This window comes from Corylus avellana, chromosome 3 (assembly GCF_965113065.1).
Source record: "Corylus avellana chromosome 3, dhCorAvel1.hap1.2, whole genome shotgun sequence".
Classification (NCBI taxonomy): domain Eukaryota; kingdom Viridiplantae; phylum Streptophyta; class Magnoliopsida; order Fagales; family Betulaceae; genus Corylus; species Corylus avellana.
In genome coordinates, this window is record NC_142492.1 from 33,538,308 (window position 1) to 33,553,708 (window position 15,401).

At 32.4% G+C, this 15,401-nt stretch overlaps 1 protein-coding gene across 1 annotated transcript; it reads left to right on the forward strand.

Moving 5' to 3' along the window:
* The first annotated feature begins 9,714 nt into the window (after window positions 1-9,714).
* LOC132175500 (serine/threonine-protein kinase 52) lies at window positions 9,715-15,381 on the forward strand. Its single transcript, XM_059587472.2, has 6 exons — window positions 9,715-10,245; window positions 11,232-11,353; window positions 13,176-13,372; window positions 13,514-13,688; window positions 14,490-14,624; window positions 14,729-15,381. Exons 1-6 carry the CDS (start codon window positions 9,924-9,926, stop codon window positions 14,933-14,935), a joined length of 1,158 nt encoding a protein of 385 aa, XP_059443455.1. The 5' UTR covers window positions 9,715-9,923; the 3' UTR covers window positions 14,936-15,381.
* The last annotated feature ends 20 nt before the right edge of the window (window positions 15,382-15,401 follow it).

Consider the following 15,401-nt stretch of genomic DNA (forward strand, 5'->3'; position numbering starts at 1 on the left):
ATTTTTTTTTTTTTATTGTATTTACCATATTATGATAAAAATATAATATATAAAGAGAAAAAAAAAATTATTTATCATTATATTTTATTATTTTATTGACGCCCCCGGTAAAATGAACTCCTAGATCCGCCACTGCATATTAGGTTTGATATTTTCTCGATCAATGTATTTATACCACATTTATCTTATAAAAATGAGTAAGGGGTAATTACATTTTTCTCCCATCAATTACAACGCATTTTCACTTTTTCTCCATGAACTATCAATTGTACCACCCAACCCCCATGAACTATCATTTTGTGCCTAAAACTCCATTTTCGTTAGTCAAAAGCGTTAATTTAGACGGTCAAAATGACAATGCATTATAGTTCATGGGGGTAAAGTGACAATGTGTTATAGTTCATGGAGCAAAGTGACAGGTTGACCGTCTAAGTTAACGTCTTTGACTGACAGAATGGGGGTTTTGGGCACAAAATAATAATTCATGGGAGTCGGGTAGTACAATTGGTAGTTCATAGGGAAAAAGTGAAAAACTGAAAATGCGTTGTAGTTGATGGAAAAAATGTAAGTAGCCCAATGAGTAATTGGTATTGTAAGAATATTCAATACAATAAGAGCAAAATGTAGCTCTTAAGGCAATTTTTTAGTAATAGACCTAGGTCTTTAACTCCCCTGAATTGTCATCACTTTTGCAATATTTCATTTAAAGTTCAATTTCTCTTAATTTAGTGTACTCATCTTTCAATTGTTTGCAATCTCACCGCTCCGTTAAGTTTTTTCCAAAATACCCCAATTTGTTTTAAGAAAAAAAAAAATCAAAGATTAAGGTGTTGATCTGAATTTAATAGTATTTGTAGAAATACCCATGCCTCAATCTTTGCAAAAAAAATACTAATAATAATTTTTTTTTCTAAAAATGGGGGGTATTTTGAAAATTTTGTTAGAATTCAACAAAAAATCCTAACGGATAGTGGACATTAAAAAAATAAAATAAAAGTTCAATACATTAAATTAAAAAGTTTTGAACTTTATGATACACATTGCAAAAGGGGTAAGAGGGGATAAGTGAATTTCCTCATTTATAAGAACATTACCCCTCCACCTTTTTTTCCGGTTTGAAAATCTAACCTATCTACATCAATATAAAATTATTGAAATTGTTGGTTTTGTTTCTGGTATAACGAAGGATTATTCGCTACCAATTATAACATATATATGGACTCTTAATTTGGTGAATTTGATTTCCTTTTCTCAATGTTTCTCTAGAATTATAATTTTACCAAGCCAAAGAAATATGTTGTTACTATGCACAACAATGATAAATAATATGGAATCGAAAAGAGAGAGCAAGAAAAAATTGAGACATGAATTTACGTGGTTTGGCAAGGTTCTTATGGCTCTATCTGGGAAAGGCTTTTGGGGTTTTATTGGCTTAGAACTGAAGCAAAAATTGATTGATGTGAAAAAAAGAATAAGAATATTTTGTATGAAAAAAGTGAAAAGGTAAGAATGTTTGGTATGGAAAAGTTAAAAAATTTTGTTTTGTAATGATTTTTTTTTATTTGAATAATAAGAAAAAGTGATTAATGTGAGTAAAAAATACAAATATTGAGAAAAAAAAAAGAAGAAGAGAGGAATAGTATGAGGCCTTTGCCAAACATAGCTTACATTCACAGGAGAATGTTGCTATATTTTATTATTGATGATTTAGGGTTACAACATAACATATTCCGTGAACAGAGCTTCGCTCCGTTCACTCCGTTTTGACTACTCGGCCAACCACTAGTATTTCAGTATTACTCTCTATGCTTAAGAGAATATCAGCCACTAGTTCCAACAAAACAAAATGTTATATTAAATATCAAATGTCTAGACACAATTCATTTGATGAAATGCTATATATTCAATCTCTAATAATCATAGTAACGTACGATTTCATTGGTTAAGAAATTTGCTTAGTAAAGTATAGAGAAAGAATAAAAGATCACAAAACCGAAAAATAAATAAAAATGTTCACCAACTTATACGTGAATTGGCCCAACTCGAGGATAAGTACTGAAATACGAATCAGCCCAGCACCTACCTCATCTCTAAGTTGTTCTCTATTTTGCAGGCCCACAAATATGAGCAGAAGAGTTTCAACCCGCTTAGGAAGATGGTAGAGTTGTGGTTGACCCATTGATCCAGGATGAAGAAAGAATATTAGTTTAAACTTTAGAGTTAATATTATTTTGTAATTGTTTTTAATATTTAATTTATATTTTAAGAGTCCGTATTTAATAATGGGTTTGACTCAAAAATTTGTCTCATTAGGGTTAGGGCTTAGTGTTTTAATCTATTTAGGCATAAGTTTCAATTGTATTTGACCGACTATAATTGTAAAATAAATAGTTATTTTGTTTTTTTGAGAGTTGTGATTACTCTTTTATGTGATGAGACTTTAGTGAGACACTAATCATTTATCTTTATATTGTTTTTCATCCGTACGTCTATCAAATACAGTTGAAACTTATACTTAAATAGACTAAAACACTAAACCCTAAATACTAAAAAGCCTTAATTAGAATAATCAGTTTCAATTTTATACAAAAAAAAAAAAGTATATAAATTTTAATTAAATAAATAATATCAGAGGAAAGAACCCTATGTTACTATAATACTCCTTTGTTTTTGTTTTTTTTTTTTTTTTTTGGTTGTCTTTGAATGCTACTATATATAATATTTGATGTAATAAACAAGTCAGTAGAGGTCATAACGCATGTAATGCATCATCAAATTACAATTTAAAAGTATAACCCAATTTAAATTCTTAGCTCTATATATATATCGTATCTCCACAAAAAAAAAATTATCAATCAAAGAAATACAACAAATCAATCTTAAGACTAGGATGGATACCAAACTCTTTTGCGTAAGCAAATGAAATTCAATCCTTTAGATTAAAAAAAATTATATATTATTATTTGGTCCTTATCTGGTTCAAGAAAGATTGGAGAGAAGTTTGTCCACTTTGCCCGAAGAAGAAGGCAATGGATCATATATTTGTGTGGGAGATGAGCCTGAACCAAATGGGCACTTAAAGAGTATGACCTAATTAAACACTTGAGAAAATGACATTGTTACGTATAATAATAGCCTTGCCCCGTATCACATGCCGATAACAAGCTACGGACCAATTCTTCCTTATATGTGATTAGGTAGTGGAAGCCAAAAGAATATTAATTAACGTTCTTCTTTACATCTATTTATCATACACAATTTATATGGATTGAAGCACATAGCCTATTTGAAGTGCTTTTTTGTATTTAGTTATTGTAAAATGAGTGTGAAGAGTATCATTATTCATTGTAAAATCATTATCTTTATGAACAATCTTAAAAAACCCCCGAAAAAATGAAAATGTTAAATTTAATCAATTAATTAATATTTTTAATTTTGAATGAGAGTATTTTAAGAATTTTAATAGCCTCCGTTAAGATTTAACAAAAATTCCTAATTAATAATATGGGTGATATTCAATTTATTTTTTAAAAGTTTAATACACTAAATATAAAAATTTTAAACATTGCAAAAGTGATAAAACTTGATTAGAACTAAGTAAAGTCTTTCAAAATATAAATAATAATAAAAAATAAAATCACTTTCATCGGTTCATGATCATGTCAATTTTCAAGCCGCACTTGAGCCGCCCATGCTGGCCTAAGTCAACCACCCCCCCGGCCAACCCCAACACCCCCCCCGCCCCACACACACCAACCCCTCAAAAAAGAAAACGATAACTTCTGATTTGCTGCTGCCCTTAATTTCAATTGGCTATATATATATATATATAGGCTAAAACACTCCGATTTTGAGTAGCAAATTAGATGTAATTCATTTTTGGACTTTTGTGACCCCTTGGGGCATCTATTTGACGAACTAGAAAAAATAAAAAATAAAAAAAGATAAAGCTCAAAGATGGTGATCATACATATACACACAAACAGAAGTCATAGTGGATTGGTTGCAGATCTTTTTAAATGTTATCTTGTAATAGATTGTGAAATTGCATCGAGTATACTAATATAATGGGACAATCTATAGAGTTCTTGCTTTGATTTGTCTTTTAGTATATCGTCATAATGTTCATTTGTCTTTAGTATTACCACTACTCTCTTAATTTAGTTAAAACTAATTAACTCAAAGATCAACTCATGGGTCCATTAAAAAGGAAACGAAAATGTTTTGGTGGGTAATATTACAACCCTCTTAAGAACTAATGGCAGTTTATATGACCCTGTCATGTCAGCTATAATTAAATTAAAGGGTAAACTTTATAAATTCAAAAAATTCTAACATACGAGAATAATGCAAAAAATTGAAAGTTTCATATCCTAAATTAAAAATTTTTGAATTTTGAGAGATAATCTTAAAACGGGTGAAAATTCAAGAAAATTAAGTAAAACTTCCCTTAAATTTAGAGAAAATTATTAGAATACTACAATTTTCATTATAAAATTGTCAAGTTAATTTATAAATAACTTTATAGTAAAAATTATAACATTCTTAACACCACTTTAAATTTAATTATTTAACGGCTGACATAATAACTATTGCATGAATTATTATGTCTGTTTATGAATTGTCACCCCAAATTTATTGGAGAGTGGTGTGCAGTACTCTTTGTACACAAAAATTGTTGGTCGGATTTAATGGGTAACAATGGTCTTCAACCTTGATGATCTTCGTTGAGATACACTTAAATGAGTCTTAATAATCCCCTGCAGACTTGTACTATGATTTAATGGATGTTCCTTCTAGCTGTCATGCTGCCATGTGGTCTAGACTCTAGAGAATAGTATGGACCAGGCCATAATTAATCCTACTCAGCATTTTTAAGTGGTATTTTCTTAATATTCTTTTTTATGTGACACGTTTATATTTATTTATTTTATTTTTTTTAAAAAAAAAAAAAAAAAAACTAAGAAAATGCTACTTAAGAATAATTAATAGCATTTCTCTAATGTCTAACAATAAGTTGGTAATTGACCTTAAAAAAAAAACAATAAGTTGGTAACATAATTATTTTGTCCTTGGACTGGTTAAAGCTCATATTTGGGTAACGTGGTATGAATATATACATGAAAATCAATGGCAAAGAGAAGATTTTGGTTTACAGGGGCAAGATTAAAAGATAAAGTTGAGCAAAAGTTTATTATCTATATATTTCATACATTTAAATTATGAAAACTAGATATTTTCCCAAGCATGAAATGGCATGATTTTCTAACATGATGGGAGCCCTAATTTTATTTCAATTGCATGAGTATATTTCTAAACTTGAATTATGTCTTATTACCAAGCATGTGTTAGCAATAAGACTGAAAGTTTATGTATATGTTAAAAGGTATGCAAATGAGACATAAAACTACCCTAAATGAAGGGTCGGTATAAGATTTACGGTTACCCATTGACAGTGCCAATATGAGTTATGATTACTCTAAAGGGCGAGTCGATATGCGTTACGGATTATTAGGTGACGAATTTTTTAATATGAGTATGACTACCTTGTAATAGAGTGTCAATATGTGTTATAGCTACTTGATGATCACGGGCCTTTGATATGAGCTATCGTTACCTTGTAATGGGGTATCGGTATGACAAAATAACTGGTATGTTTACGGTGCCTCGTGGCAGGGTACCGGTATGTATAAATGGATCTGGTATGCTATGCTAATATCCAATATACAAGGGTTAATGTACATGTATGTTACGATCATGTACCGATATATTACGGTACTTCGTATGTCAGTATGCTACGAATCATTTGTAATAGGGTTCCAGTATGATAAGATAACCTCCATCGTATGATAGTAATATACGAGTATGGTGATGTTGTGGAACGGGAATATGATGTGATGAGATGAGGTTAAGGTTGTAAAGTATTGAAAAGTGCAAAATGTTATGTTGTAAATTCAAATGTTTTATGTCTCAAAGTGAAATTATCATGAATTATGCTCTGCTTTATAAAACTACAACTTGGCATTCACAATCAAACATTTTTTTAAAACATTTTGAGGAAACATCCTGAAAGAGCATGTTATCATGAAAAGTCATTTTGAGTCCAACGTAAGGGCTAATTTCATGGTTTACCTTTTTTTTTTTTTTTTAATATTTACTTACTAAGTGGTAGACTTATATAGTTGCTACATTTTCACTTTATTTGTTTCATAGTTTAGTAGGTATTACATCGAGTTGAAGCATAGAGTCTTTTGTCAAGCTTGAGATGTGGAGCGAGAACTGTATGTTGTTTTATTGTATTTCGGCATTTATGAATTTCAAAAATGTATTTGGTGACACAAAGGGGGCACAAATATGCAGATCCCACTAGTTTGGTGGACGGGTGGCTATGGGGTTCACTTCTTGGAACAATAGGGCAACGAAATTGGCTGCCTAAATTAGAGAGCCCAAGGGACCCTTGCTAGGGGTGGAGTGTTTACGTGTCGAGCTCGGATCGTATCAATGTATGTGTATAAGATTATATAGATCAACTATAACCAAACTCATTTAATTTAACAAGTTAAACCCATGAACCATAACTCTCTAATTTTGTATTAGGTCTGTATCGTGTTTGCAAGTTATGTCAAAAATTGCCAACTATTATGTTGCGTATTTGATTCGGGTCGTGTCGAGTCATATGTATAGACTATATAGGTCAACCTTCTATAACCTTACCCATTTAATTAAATTGGTTAGATTCCTTAATCTCAACCCTTTAATTTCATGTTGAGTTTGCGTTGAATTCATAGATCATGTCAAAATTTGTCAGCCTTAACCGTTAATAAATGGGTCCACCATATATGACTATCACAACAACTAACCACATATTTTGCTCTACTTATAAGATACAATTACTGTAATTGTGTTGCATTGAAAGTAAAACTTAATGATATTTAGATAAATTTATCATCATAATTCATAGACTCTAGATCCACAATAATTTCATAAATTGAATTTTAGTACATAACTTGTTAAGAGAGATTGACATTTTTGGATGGTCTTTTAGTGAGACCATAAAAGCTTGAATCTCATATTAGAAATATGTTACATGTGTGAATGAATAATATAATATAGTTGAGTCCAAACCTAAAAGCTTAAACTTTCAAGTTGAACGGTGTCCAAATATGTTATAAGTTGATTTTTCTACTAAATTCATGCTAACCAAATATTAAAAACAATTAGTAAAATCTTTTTATAAGTCCAAAGCATATATATATATATATATATATATATAAAAAAAAAAAAAATCCACATAGATGCACATATAAACTTTACCACAAAAAAAAAAAAACAAAACTATAATTATTATGCATATAAGTGAGAGGCCGCCCAAATGAAATGATTGGTGAGGAATGAGGATCCGTGGACAGTAACACTTCAACTTCTTTACGTATTTGCTTTCTGACTTCCACGGTATCAAGCAACTCTTCAAAAGGCAGATTTTGATAGATTGATTTTCAAAAGCAGATTGATTTGGTTCGTATAATATTAAGTGCTTTGACCCTCAAATATATGAACCCATTAAATCCAATTCAAGCTCCAAAATTGAAATATCACCCACATCCCTCAACGGTTTCAGAAGTATCACCAACTCCCCCATGTCCCTATCCCATACTACATGATTATTACGAAAAGTAATCACAGCACTTTCTATGAATATCCATTTATGTGATTTTTTTTTTTTGGGTATATAAATTGAAGGAGGATAAAAGTGGATGAAATTAATTAACCATAATTTCAAGTTTTTCTTAAAATGAATGCTCTCACTTTATATGATAGTTAAATAGTAAAAGAATGGAAAAACGCAAAATTAGTTCCTGTAATTTATTTGATTTACAATTAGCTTCATATTGCCTCAAAATGAATTATGGGGGTCTATAAGATATGCCAAAAACACAATTTAGTCCTTACGGTCAAATTCCGTTCTCTCATTTAATCGAGTCCGAAAGTGTGACACATCAAAACCAATAAAATTGTGATACGAGTCCTATTTAAGAGTGTGTTTGATATTGCGATTTCGTAAGAATAATCTGCTTTTTTAAAAGATATCGCAAAACGTAAGGTGTTTGACATTGCGATTTAAAAAACACTTCATTTAAAATAAAAAAAAAAAATGCTATTTCTATAAGTAGGTTAGGGGATGCTTATTTGAAAACGCACGAATTTAAACCAAAATTATGATTTCTTATAACAAATATTTAATAAAAAAATATTTTTTAATATGTTTTACCAAATGCCTTTGCAATTTTAAAAAGTAGCGATTTTAAAAACGCAATTTTTAAAATCGTACTTATTGAAATCGCAATCCCAAACAGACCCTAAACCAGTTAATATAATTTGACTATATTGTTTTACCAAATTGTTTTTTTGGCATAAATTTCTGAATTTATTTTGATATCACATCAGATTAATTGTAAATCAGATAAAGGAATGATTTTGCATTTTTCCAGTTAAAGAATCCAAACTTCAAAGAATATATCAATTGGATAAGCGTTATCTAAAACTTAAGCCAAATTCAAATTTTTTTTTCTTTGAATGCATAGATTTCATGCATTCTATCTAAAATAAGTCCTTTACAATTTCTAAATTATTCGAATTTTACCATATTAATACTTATCACTTTTATGAATTTAGCATTTACCACTATAGTATTTTATCATACTTTAAACGGGATAAATGCTGTGGCTGATGTGATGAAATCTGAATTATGTGATTTAAAAGTAATTGTTACGATTTAAAGATTTATTATATTATATATGGTACAATATCTAGAAATCATAGAGGATCTTGATTTCATTTTATCGAACACATTAATTAATTAAACATAATTAAAATCTTATAAAATTTATTAAAAGATTACTTTCCAAAACAAAACCACTTTCTTATTATAAGGTAGTTATCCCCATGCACGTAGTAAGTAAATTCAATGGTAATGTAGCAATCACAATCAACTCTTAAATTAATTATTATAAACAAAGAAAAAAATCAGGGTTGGTTCGAATTGTCACATCATAATTGTGAGACAAAAATATGATTTATAGCAGTACTCATTATCAAAAAAAAAAAAAAAAACAAACTATAAGAATTGGTTAGAACTGTCACATTAGTATTGTAGGATAATTGTGTGATAGAAATATTGTATCTAGCATTACTCTTTTTATTATAGATGGTGTGCAACATGGAAATAATATATGAAAAATGTTATATACTATAATTCTATCAAGAATAATTCTAAATTTTCAACTTCCATTTCATTAGGTTGATATGGTAGTGTTCACCAGCCATTGATTCTTTTTTCTTTTTTAATAAAGCCTGATCCAGGAGTCTAGTTGGATGAAGGTGAGATAAGAATTGAGTATGTAACATTAGTCTTATATCAAACACTACATTCACTTCCAATTGATTATTGAATTAATCATTAAAAAAAAATCTAATGATTAATTTGGAGTGTCGGGTTAATATTGTATGATAAAAATATAGTTTCTAGTATTACTCTAAATATAAAATAGGCCCCCCAAAAAAAAAAAAGAGGGATATCTCCTAACATCCAGGGAGACCATTGAAATTTGGAAAAATCCGAGTAGGTAAATGATAGTATCAAAAGATGGTCAACCCCCATTAAAATAAAGATGTGAAAAGAAAAAAAAAATTGGTTAAATAGAAGGGGGAGGGAGGAGACCAAAGTGGGTCAGAGGCACACGTTATGCTCAGGCAGTTCCATGTGCCCCCACGTGGACGATGATCGGCGAAGAAATACAAAACCACAGCAGAGCTTAACATTTGGTGGTGGAAAGCAAAGAAAGACGACCTATAACAGCAGCAGCAGCGGACTCTCTCACTGTTCTCTGATCTTCCTGCGAAGCTGACAGAGAAAGAAAGCAGAGATGGAGAAGGGGAGTGATGGGTTTGTGAGGGCGGATCAGATTGATCTGAAGAGCTTGGATGACCAGCTGGCGAGGCACCTCAACAGGGTGTTGACCATGGAGAAGAACAAGAAGAAAGAGGAAGATACAGTTGATAATAGTAATAGTATTATCGTTAATAATAATAATAATAATATTAACGGCTTGCTTGCCGCCAAGACTGTGATAAAGGAGAGGCAGGAGTGGGAGATCGACCCCCCTAAGCTCATCATCAAGACCGTGCTTGCCCGTGGCACCTTCGGCACCGTTCACCGTGGCATCTACGACGGCCAGGATGTAGCTGGTCAGTCACCCACTTTCAATTTTTTGCTTCTTTCTTCTTCTTTTAATAGTATCGTGTGTCTAGTTCTGTTCTGTTCTTGATTGATTATACTCTGCAAAAAAGTTTTAATTTTTACTCACCCAAAGGAAATTAACATGGAATTTTTTGATCGGTTTTTGGCTTGAAATCCCTATTTGATTTTTCCCCTCAAAACCCATTTCTACTTTTTGCCTTTTTGGATTTTTTTTTTCTTTTTTTTTTTCTAGCATGTGCTGTTGTTATTACTGTCAGTTCTTTCCAGTGCTTGTAGTATTTGTTTGATTTTTTATTTTATTTTATCTCATAGTTTTCTCAATTATTGGACAATTTAACTGATACCCAGTTGGTTTTGCATAAATGCATATTCTTGACTTTGATCAATTTGGTTCATTTTGATGTTTATATTTAATTTGGTCGGTTCAATAATGGATTATGGGGACCATTCTGACTTCGGGAAGGTGACAATTTCTTCGTACTTTTGGTTTTTAAAAGTAGTATTTTTTAATCCTCATAACATAAACCAAATGACTCTTAAGAAGGGATTGGCTATTGATAATTGTAGATGCACTCTTATAAAATCCGTGACTCATACACGGGTTCGGGGTGAATTTGCTGATGACAACGATCACTTGGTTGATGTTGTTGTCTTCTGAACTTTCATGTGATCACAGCTGTTGGTTGAAGTCTTATCAGCTAATAAGGAAAACAGCAACGAGTACAGTGTGGTATCTAAACATTAGGATTTGATTTTGTCATCGTCACCAACGTCTCCATCATCTTAATTTAATAAAGTTAAGATCTATTTGGCTTCTTTGGGATATTATCTTAGCCACTTTTCAATAGGTTTGTCATGCTGAGTGGGTTGCATTTGTTATGTTACAATTTTCATTAACAATAGAACCCAACAAAATCCAAGAGAAAAAAGGAATCATTAACAGCAGTTTTCTGGTTCCTTTCTTGATCGTCAGTTAAATTGCTCGACTGGGGTGAGGAGGGTCATAGGACGGAAGCTGAGATTGCTTCATTAAGGGCAGCTTTTTCACAAGAAGTTGCTGTGTGGCATAAGCTAGATCATCCTAATGTTACTAAGGTTACTTCCTATTTCTGCAACTTTTCTCTCTTCTTTTTTTATATATATATACACACATAAGATCCCATCAAATTTGGATACCACATGCTTGTATATCACTCAACTCATTATTAATTTTCCAACTCATATATATCTAGCTTATCTGGTGCAGAGTATAGAAGTTTAAAATTTAATCTTACCTTTTTATGAAATTATGATTGTGAATCTGTTGTTTCTTTTTGTTTCCTCTTTATTCATTATATTAGTTCAATGAAGGATTAGTGTTCATTGTTTGCCTTCATTGACCCTACTATCACATTTTGGATGTTAAAGTAAGAATTTAAGAGCATGAGTTTCATGTTGCTTAATGGTATTCTAGAGCTAATTGACATGTCAAGAAACAAAGATTAGATTCCGGCACTTTAATCTAATTGTCACTTGCTAAAGTGATTCTTCTTGAGGATTAAAAACCTTTTTGTATGCGAAAGTTTTGCTTTCCTTGTAGTTCGTACTATTATTTCAAGTAGGCCGGTGCTTTTTATGATTGTAAACATGATGTCAATTTGAACAAATTGAACTACTGGATGCTTCATAAATAAACTCTTCGAAAGGTTCATTTATTTACTATTTGGTCTCTGTCATAGTGAGATGTTGAGCAACTTGTAGGAATTGTTGAATAACCCGTGAAACTAATCAGCCAACTGTGGTTGGTCATATTAATACCATCCGTGACACCAAGGATGCTTTCTCTTGTTATGACCAGTTAAGATGGCTGTCGAATTTAGGTGGATGCAAAGCTAAGAAGTAAGGGCATTTTGGGTTACCAATTTCTTGGATATGAGATATTCTCATATAGATGCAGGGAACTGAACTTCTGTCATTACTGATAAGTTAGCTCTTATTGTTAAGTAAATTGGATAAACTTGAACTAGTTAAATGAAATCAAATAAGCTCTATAATTGCTGCCTTGTACAAAATATCCATGTCAAACACAGGCCAAAATTGAAATGGCTACTCAATTTCTTTTAGATGCAGCAATTTAAGCATTCAATGCTCACAAAAGTTGCTCGAAGAAGTGGGTAAGATGTGCTTGGGATACCTAAACCTGCTAGTTGAATTGACCTCCATGGAAGTGACAGACATGGAAAGTCATGCTGGTGCCAATATAAGCCTTTGGCTATGTTGAGTCTGCAGCTGAAGCCAACGCCAGTCAAGAAATGGTCCTCTTGTATTTATTCCACTACCATTGAAAAAGCATGATTAAAGGAAGAAAGAAAGATTTCAATTCTTGTTGAAAATTTCTGATATTATGCTATCACATATTCGAAGTCAATGGCTTTGGCTATGCCTTTTTATATAGTCCTTGTGGTCCAGAGTTCCCTTTGCGGTGCCCTTCTATTTTTATCTAGACCATTTGACTAATATCACAAACCTTAAGATTTTGACCATTGAGGGACGCCTCGATCCTTGGAGGAGAAAGAAAAAAGGGGGTTAGGGGCCCCTAATGTTTTCGAATAGGGAAGCCTCAAACCATTTTTTTTTTCCTGTTGATGCCCCTTTTTCTTCACTTTGATATTCTGGGCTGCATCTCTTGCCTCCCAACGGGGCAGTGGAAATTTGAGAACCAGTGCACTCTGGATTGATTGGAACTAGATTGCTTAAAAGAGTAAATGCATTTGAATGTTTTGGAATTTTTGACTGCTTCGAACATACATTTAGGGTTTATTCCTTTATTTATTTATTTATTTTTTATTTTTGCAGAAAATAGTATAAACTTACCATTATTACTGCCATCCTTCGTTTTACTTTTTCTTACTTGACATTCTGGTCTTTGAATTTCCAGTTTATAGGAGCAACAATGGGCTCATCAGAACTACAACTACAAACTGATAATGGTCAAATTGGCATGCCAAATAGTGTCTGTTGTGTTGTTGTGGAATATCTTCCTGGGGGTGCTCTGAAATCTTACCTCATAAAAAACAGGAGAAGGAAGCTAGCTTTTAAGCTCGTCATCCAGCTTGCACTAGATCTTGCTAGAGGGTACCCACCATCTGTATCTTGATTAGTGTTTGTAATCCTTTTGTTCTTCGTAATCTTTGTGGTTCCATTTCAAAAATGACGTATGACTTGGAATTTTTCTATCTACCGCTTGGAATGCTAATATGTACTTATATCTTTTAGGTTGAGTTACCTTCACTCGCAGAAGATTGTTCACAGAGATGTAAAGACAGAGAACATGCTATTGGACAAGAAAACTACAGTAAAAATCGCCGATTTTGGGGTTGCTCGTGTTGAGGCTTCAAATCCTAATGACATGACTGGGGAGACAGGGACACTTGGTTATATGGCTCCTGAGGTATAGTCTATTTATTCACAGGATACTTTTCTGACTAAGACTTCAAAACCATACATAAAAACTTCTCATCCTCCCTCTGGAATTTTTATTTGTTTATTTGTTCTTAGGGAACAAATAGAGATCTTGCCTCGAGGCTGGATCATAAATATCCATACATTAATATGTTAAGGTGGATGTTTCTCTTAGTGCCAAGTCACTAATGCTCCCATCTATGTCAGTTTAATCTAATACAAAGAGAGGCAGTTTTGGCTTCACATCGTCTTTGTTAAATAGGAGTTCTCCCGTTAGCACAATGGAGGTATTGAAGTACTGGTCCTAATGTTTCAGCTAATAAGAGTTTACTTCGAATTACCTTAATTCACTTTTACCCTAGTGAACTGGGATTTGTGATTGCTTGATCCAAAACATGGAACATTGTCATTCCAGTACACTAATTTCGGAGATCCAAAATTTGTTCTTCTGTTTCTCTATTTTCCAATTTTAAGAGAACAACTTAAGATACAATACCGCAATCTTACATAGTTAATAAAATATATTTTATTTTGGCAAAAGCTAGGTACAATTTTAAGATTTATGTCTCAAGATTACTCGTCCCCTTTTAACTCGTAATGATACTATCCATACGAGTTACCCCTATCATTCCACATTCTGGGATAAGTGTCGTACCACGTTCCCATATTCGTTTCATTTACCACAACAATCCATCTTCTATGCAACTTAAAGTTAACTAGTAAGGAAAACAACAGAAACAATCATTTAATGAATGATTTTTCAGTGACTTGTCAACTGGCTTGTTTACAGGTTCTCAATGGCAATCCATATAACAGGAAATGTGATGTGTACAGTTTTGGAATCTGTTTGTGGGAGATATATTGCTGTGACATGCCATATCCCGACCTTAGCTTCTCAGAAGTGACTTCAGCTGTGGTTCGTCAGGTAAATCATCTACTTGTACCCCAATCATTGCACCCTTCGAGTATCGAGTCTTTTTGCTCTAGATTTTGTGTAATAAATTTGAATTCTTCATGTTGAAATCCCAGAATCTGAGACCAGAGATACCAAGATGTTGCCCAAGCTCCCTAGCAAATGTAATGAAGCGATGTTGGGATGCCAACCCTGACAAGCGACCAGAGATGGAAGAGGTAGTTTCCATGTTAGAGGCAATTGACACATCAAAAGGTGGAGGTATGATCCCCGGCGATCAGCCTCAGGGTTGTCTTTGCTTTCGCAAGCATCGCGGTCCGTAAATTCTTTGGTCCCATAAACAACTTGGTGTAATTATTTTGAAGACCAGAGAGATCTAGTCAAAGTTCTAGTGAAGAAGATAGAATTTGGGATAGCTTGATGAGATAAACAGATGGTGGTGGGTATAGGCGGAGGAGCTGTGCTACACATCTCACTTTGTTTGATGATGTATAGCCCCTTTTTTTTTTTTTCTTTTTTTTCTTTTTTAAACATATTTTTTCTTAAATACCTTTCCAGTTTACAAAATATGTGTATTTATTCTGGTTGTTGGACTGGCCCTGCAGCCTCTCTGTAAGATCTCCCATTGATATAGTAGTGATAATTGTTATTGTTATAATCAACTTGAACCTCAGTGCCATCTCAATCTGGTATGTGCTCTCAGCCAAAGCATTTGGTTGATGTAATGCAATAATGATTTTAGTTTCTCTTTAAGGAGACTTGTTTGTTATGACCGGTCTAGATGTTCTC

Excerpts from the sequence above, each read along its gene's own strand:
- LOC132175500 (XM_059587472.2), top strand. The coding sequence starts at position 9,924 with ATGGAGAAGGGGAGTGATGGGTTTGTGAGGGCGGATCAGATTGATCTG. Across the intron at positions 10,246-11,231 it reads CGACGGCCAGGATGTAGCTG|TTAAATTGCTCGACTGGGGT; the intron begins GTCAGTCACCCA and ends CTTGATCGTCAG. Across the intron at positions 11,354-13,175 it reads ATCATCCTAATGTTACTAAG|TTTATAGGAGCAACAATGGG; the intron begins GTTACTTCCTAT and ends TTGAATTTCCAG.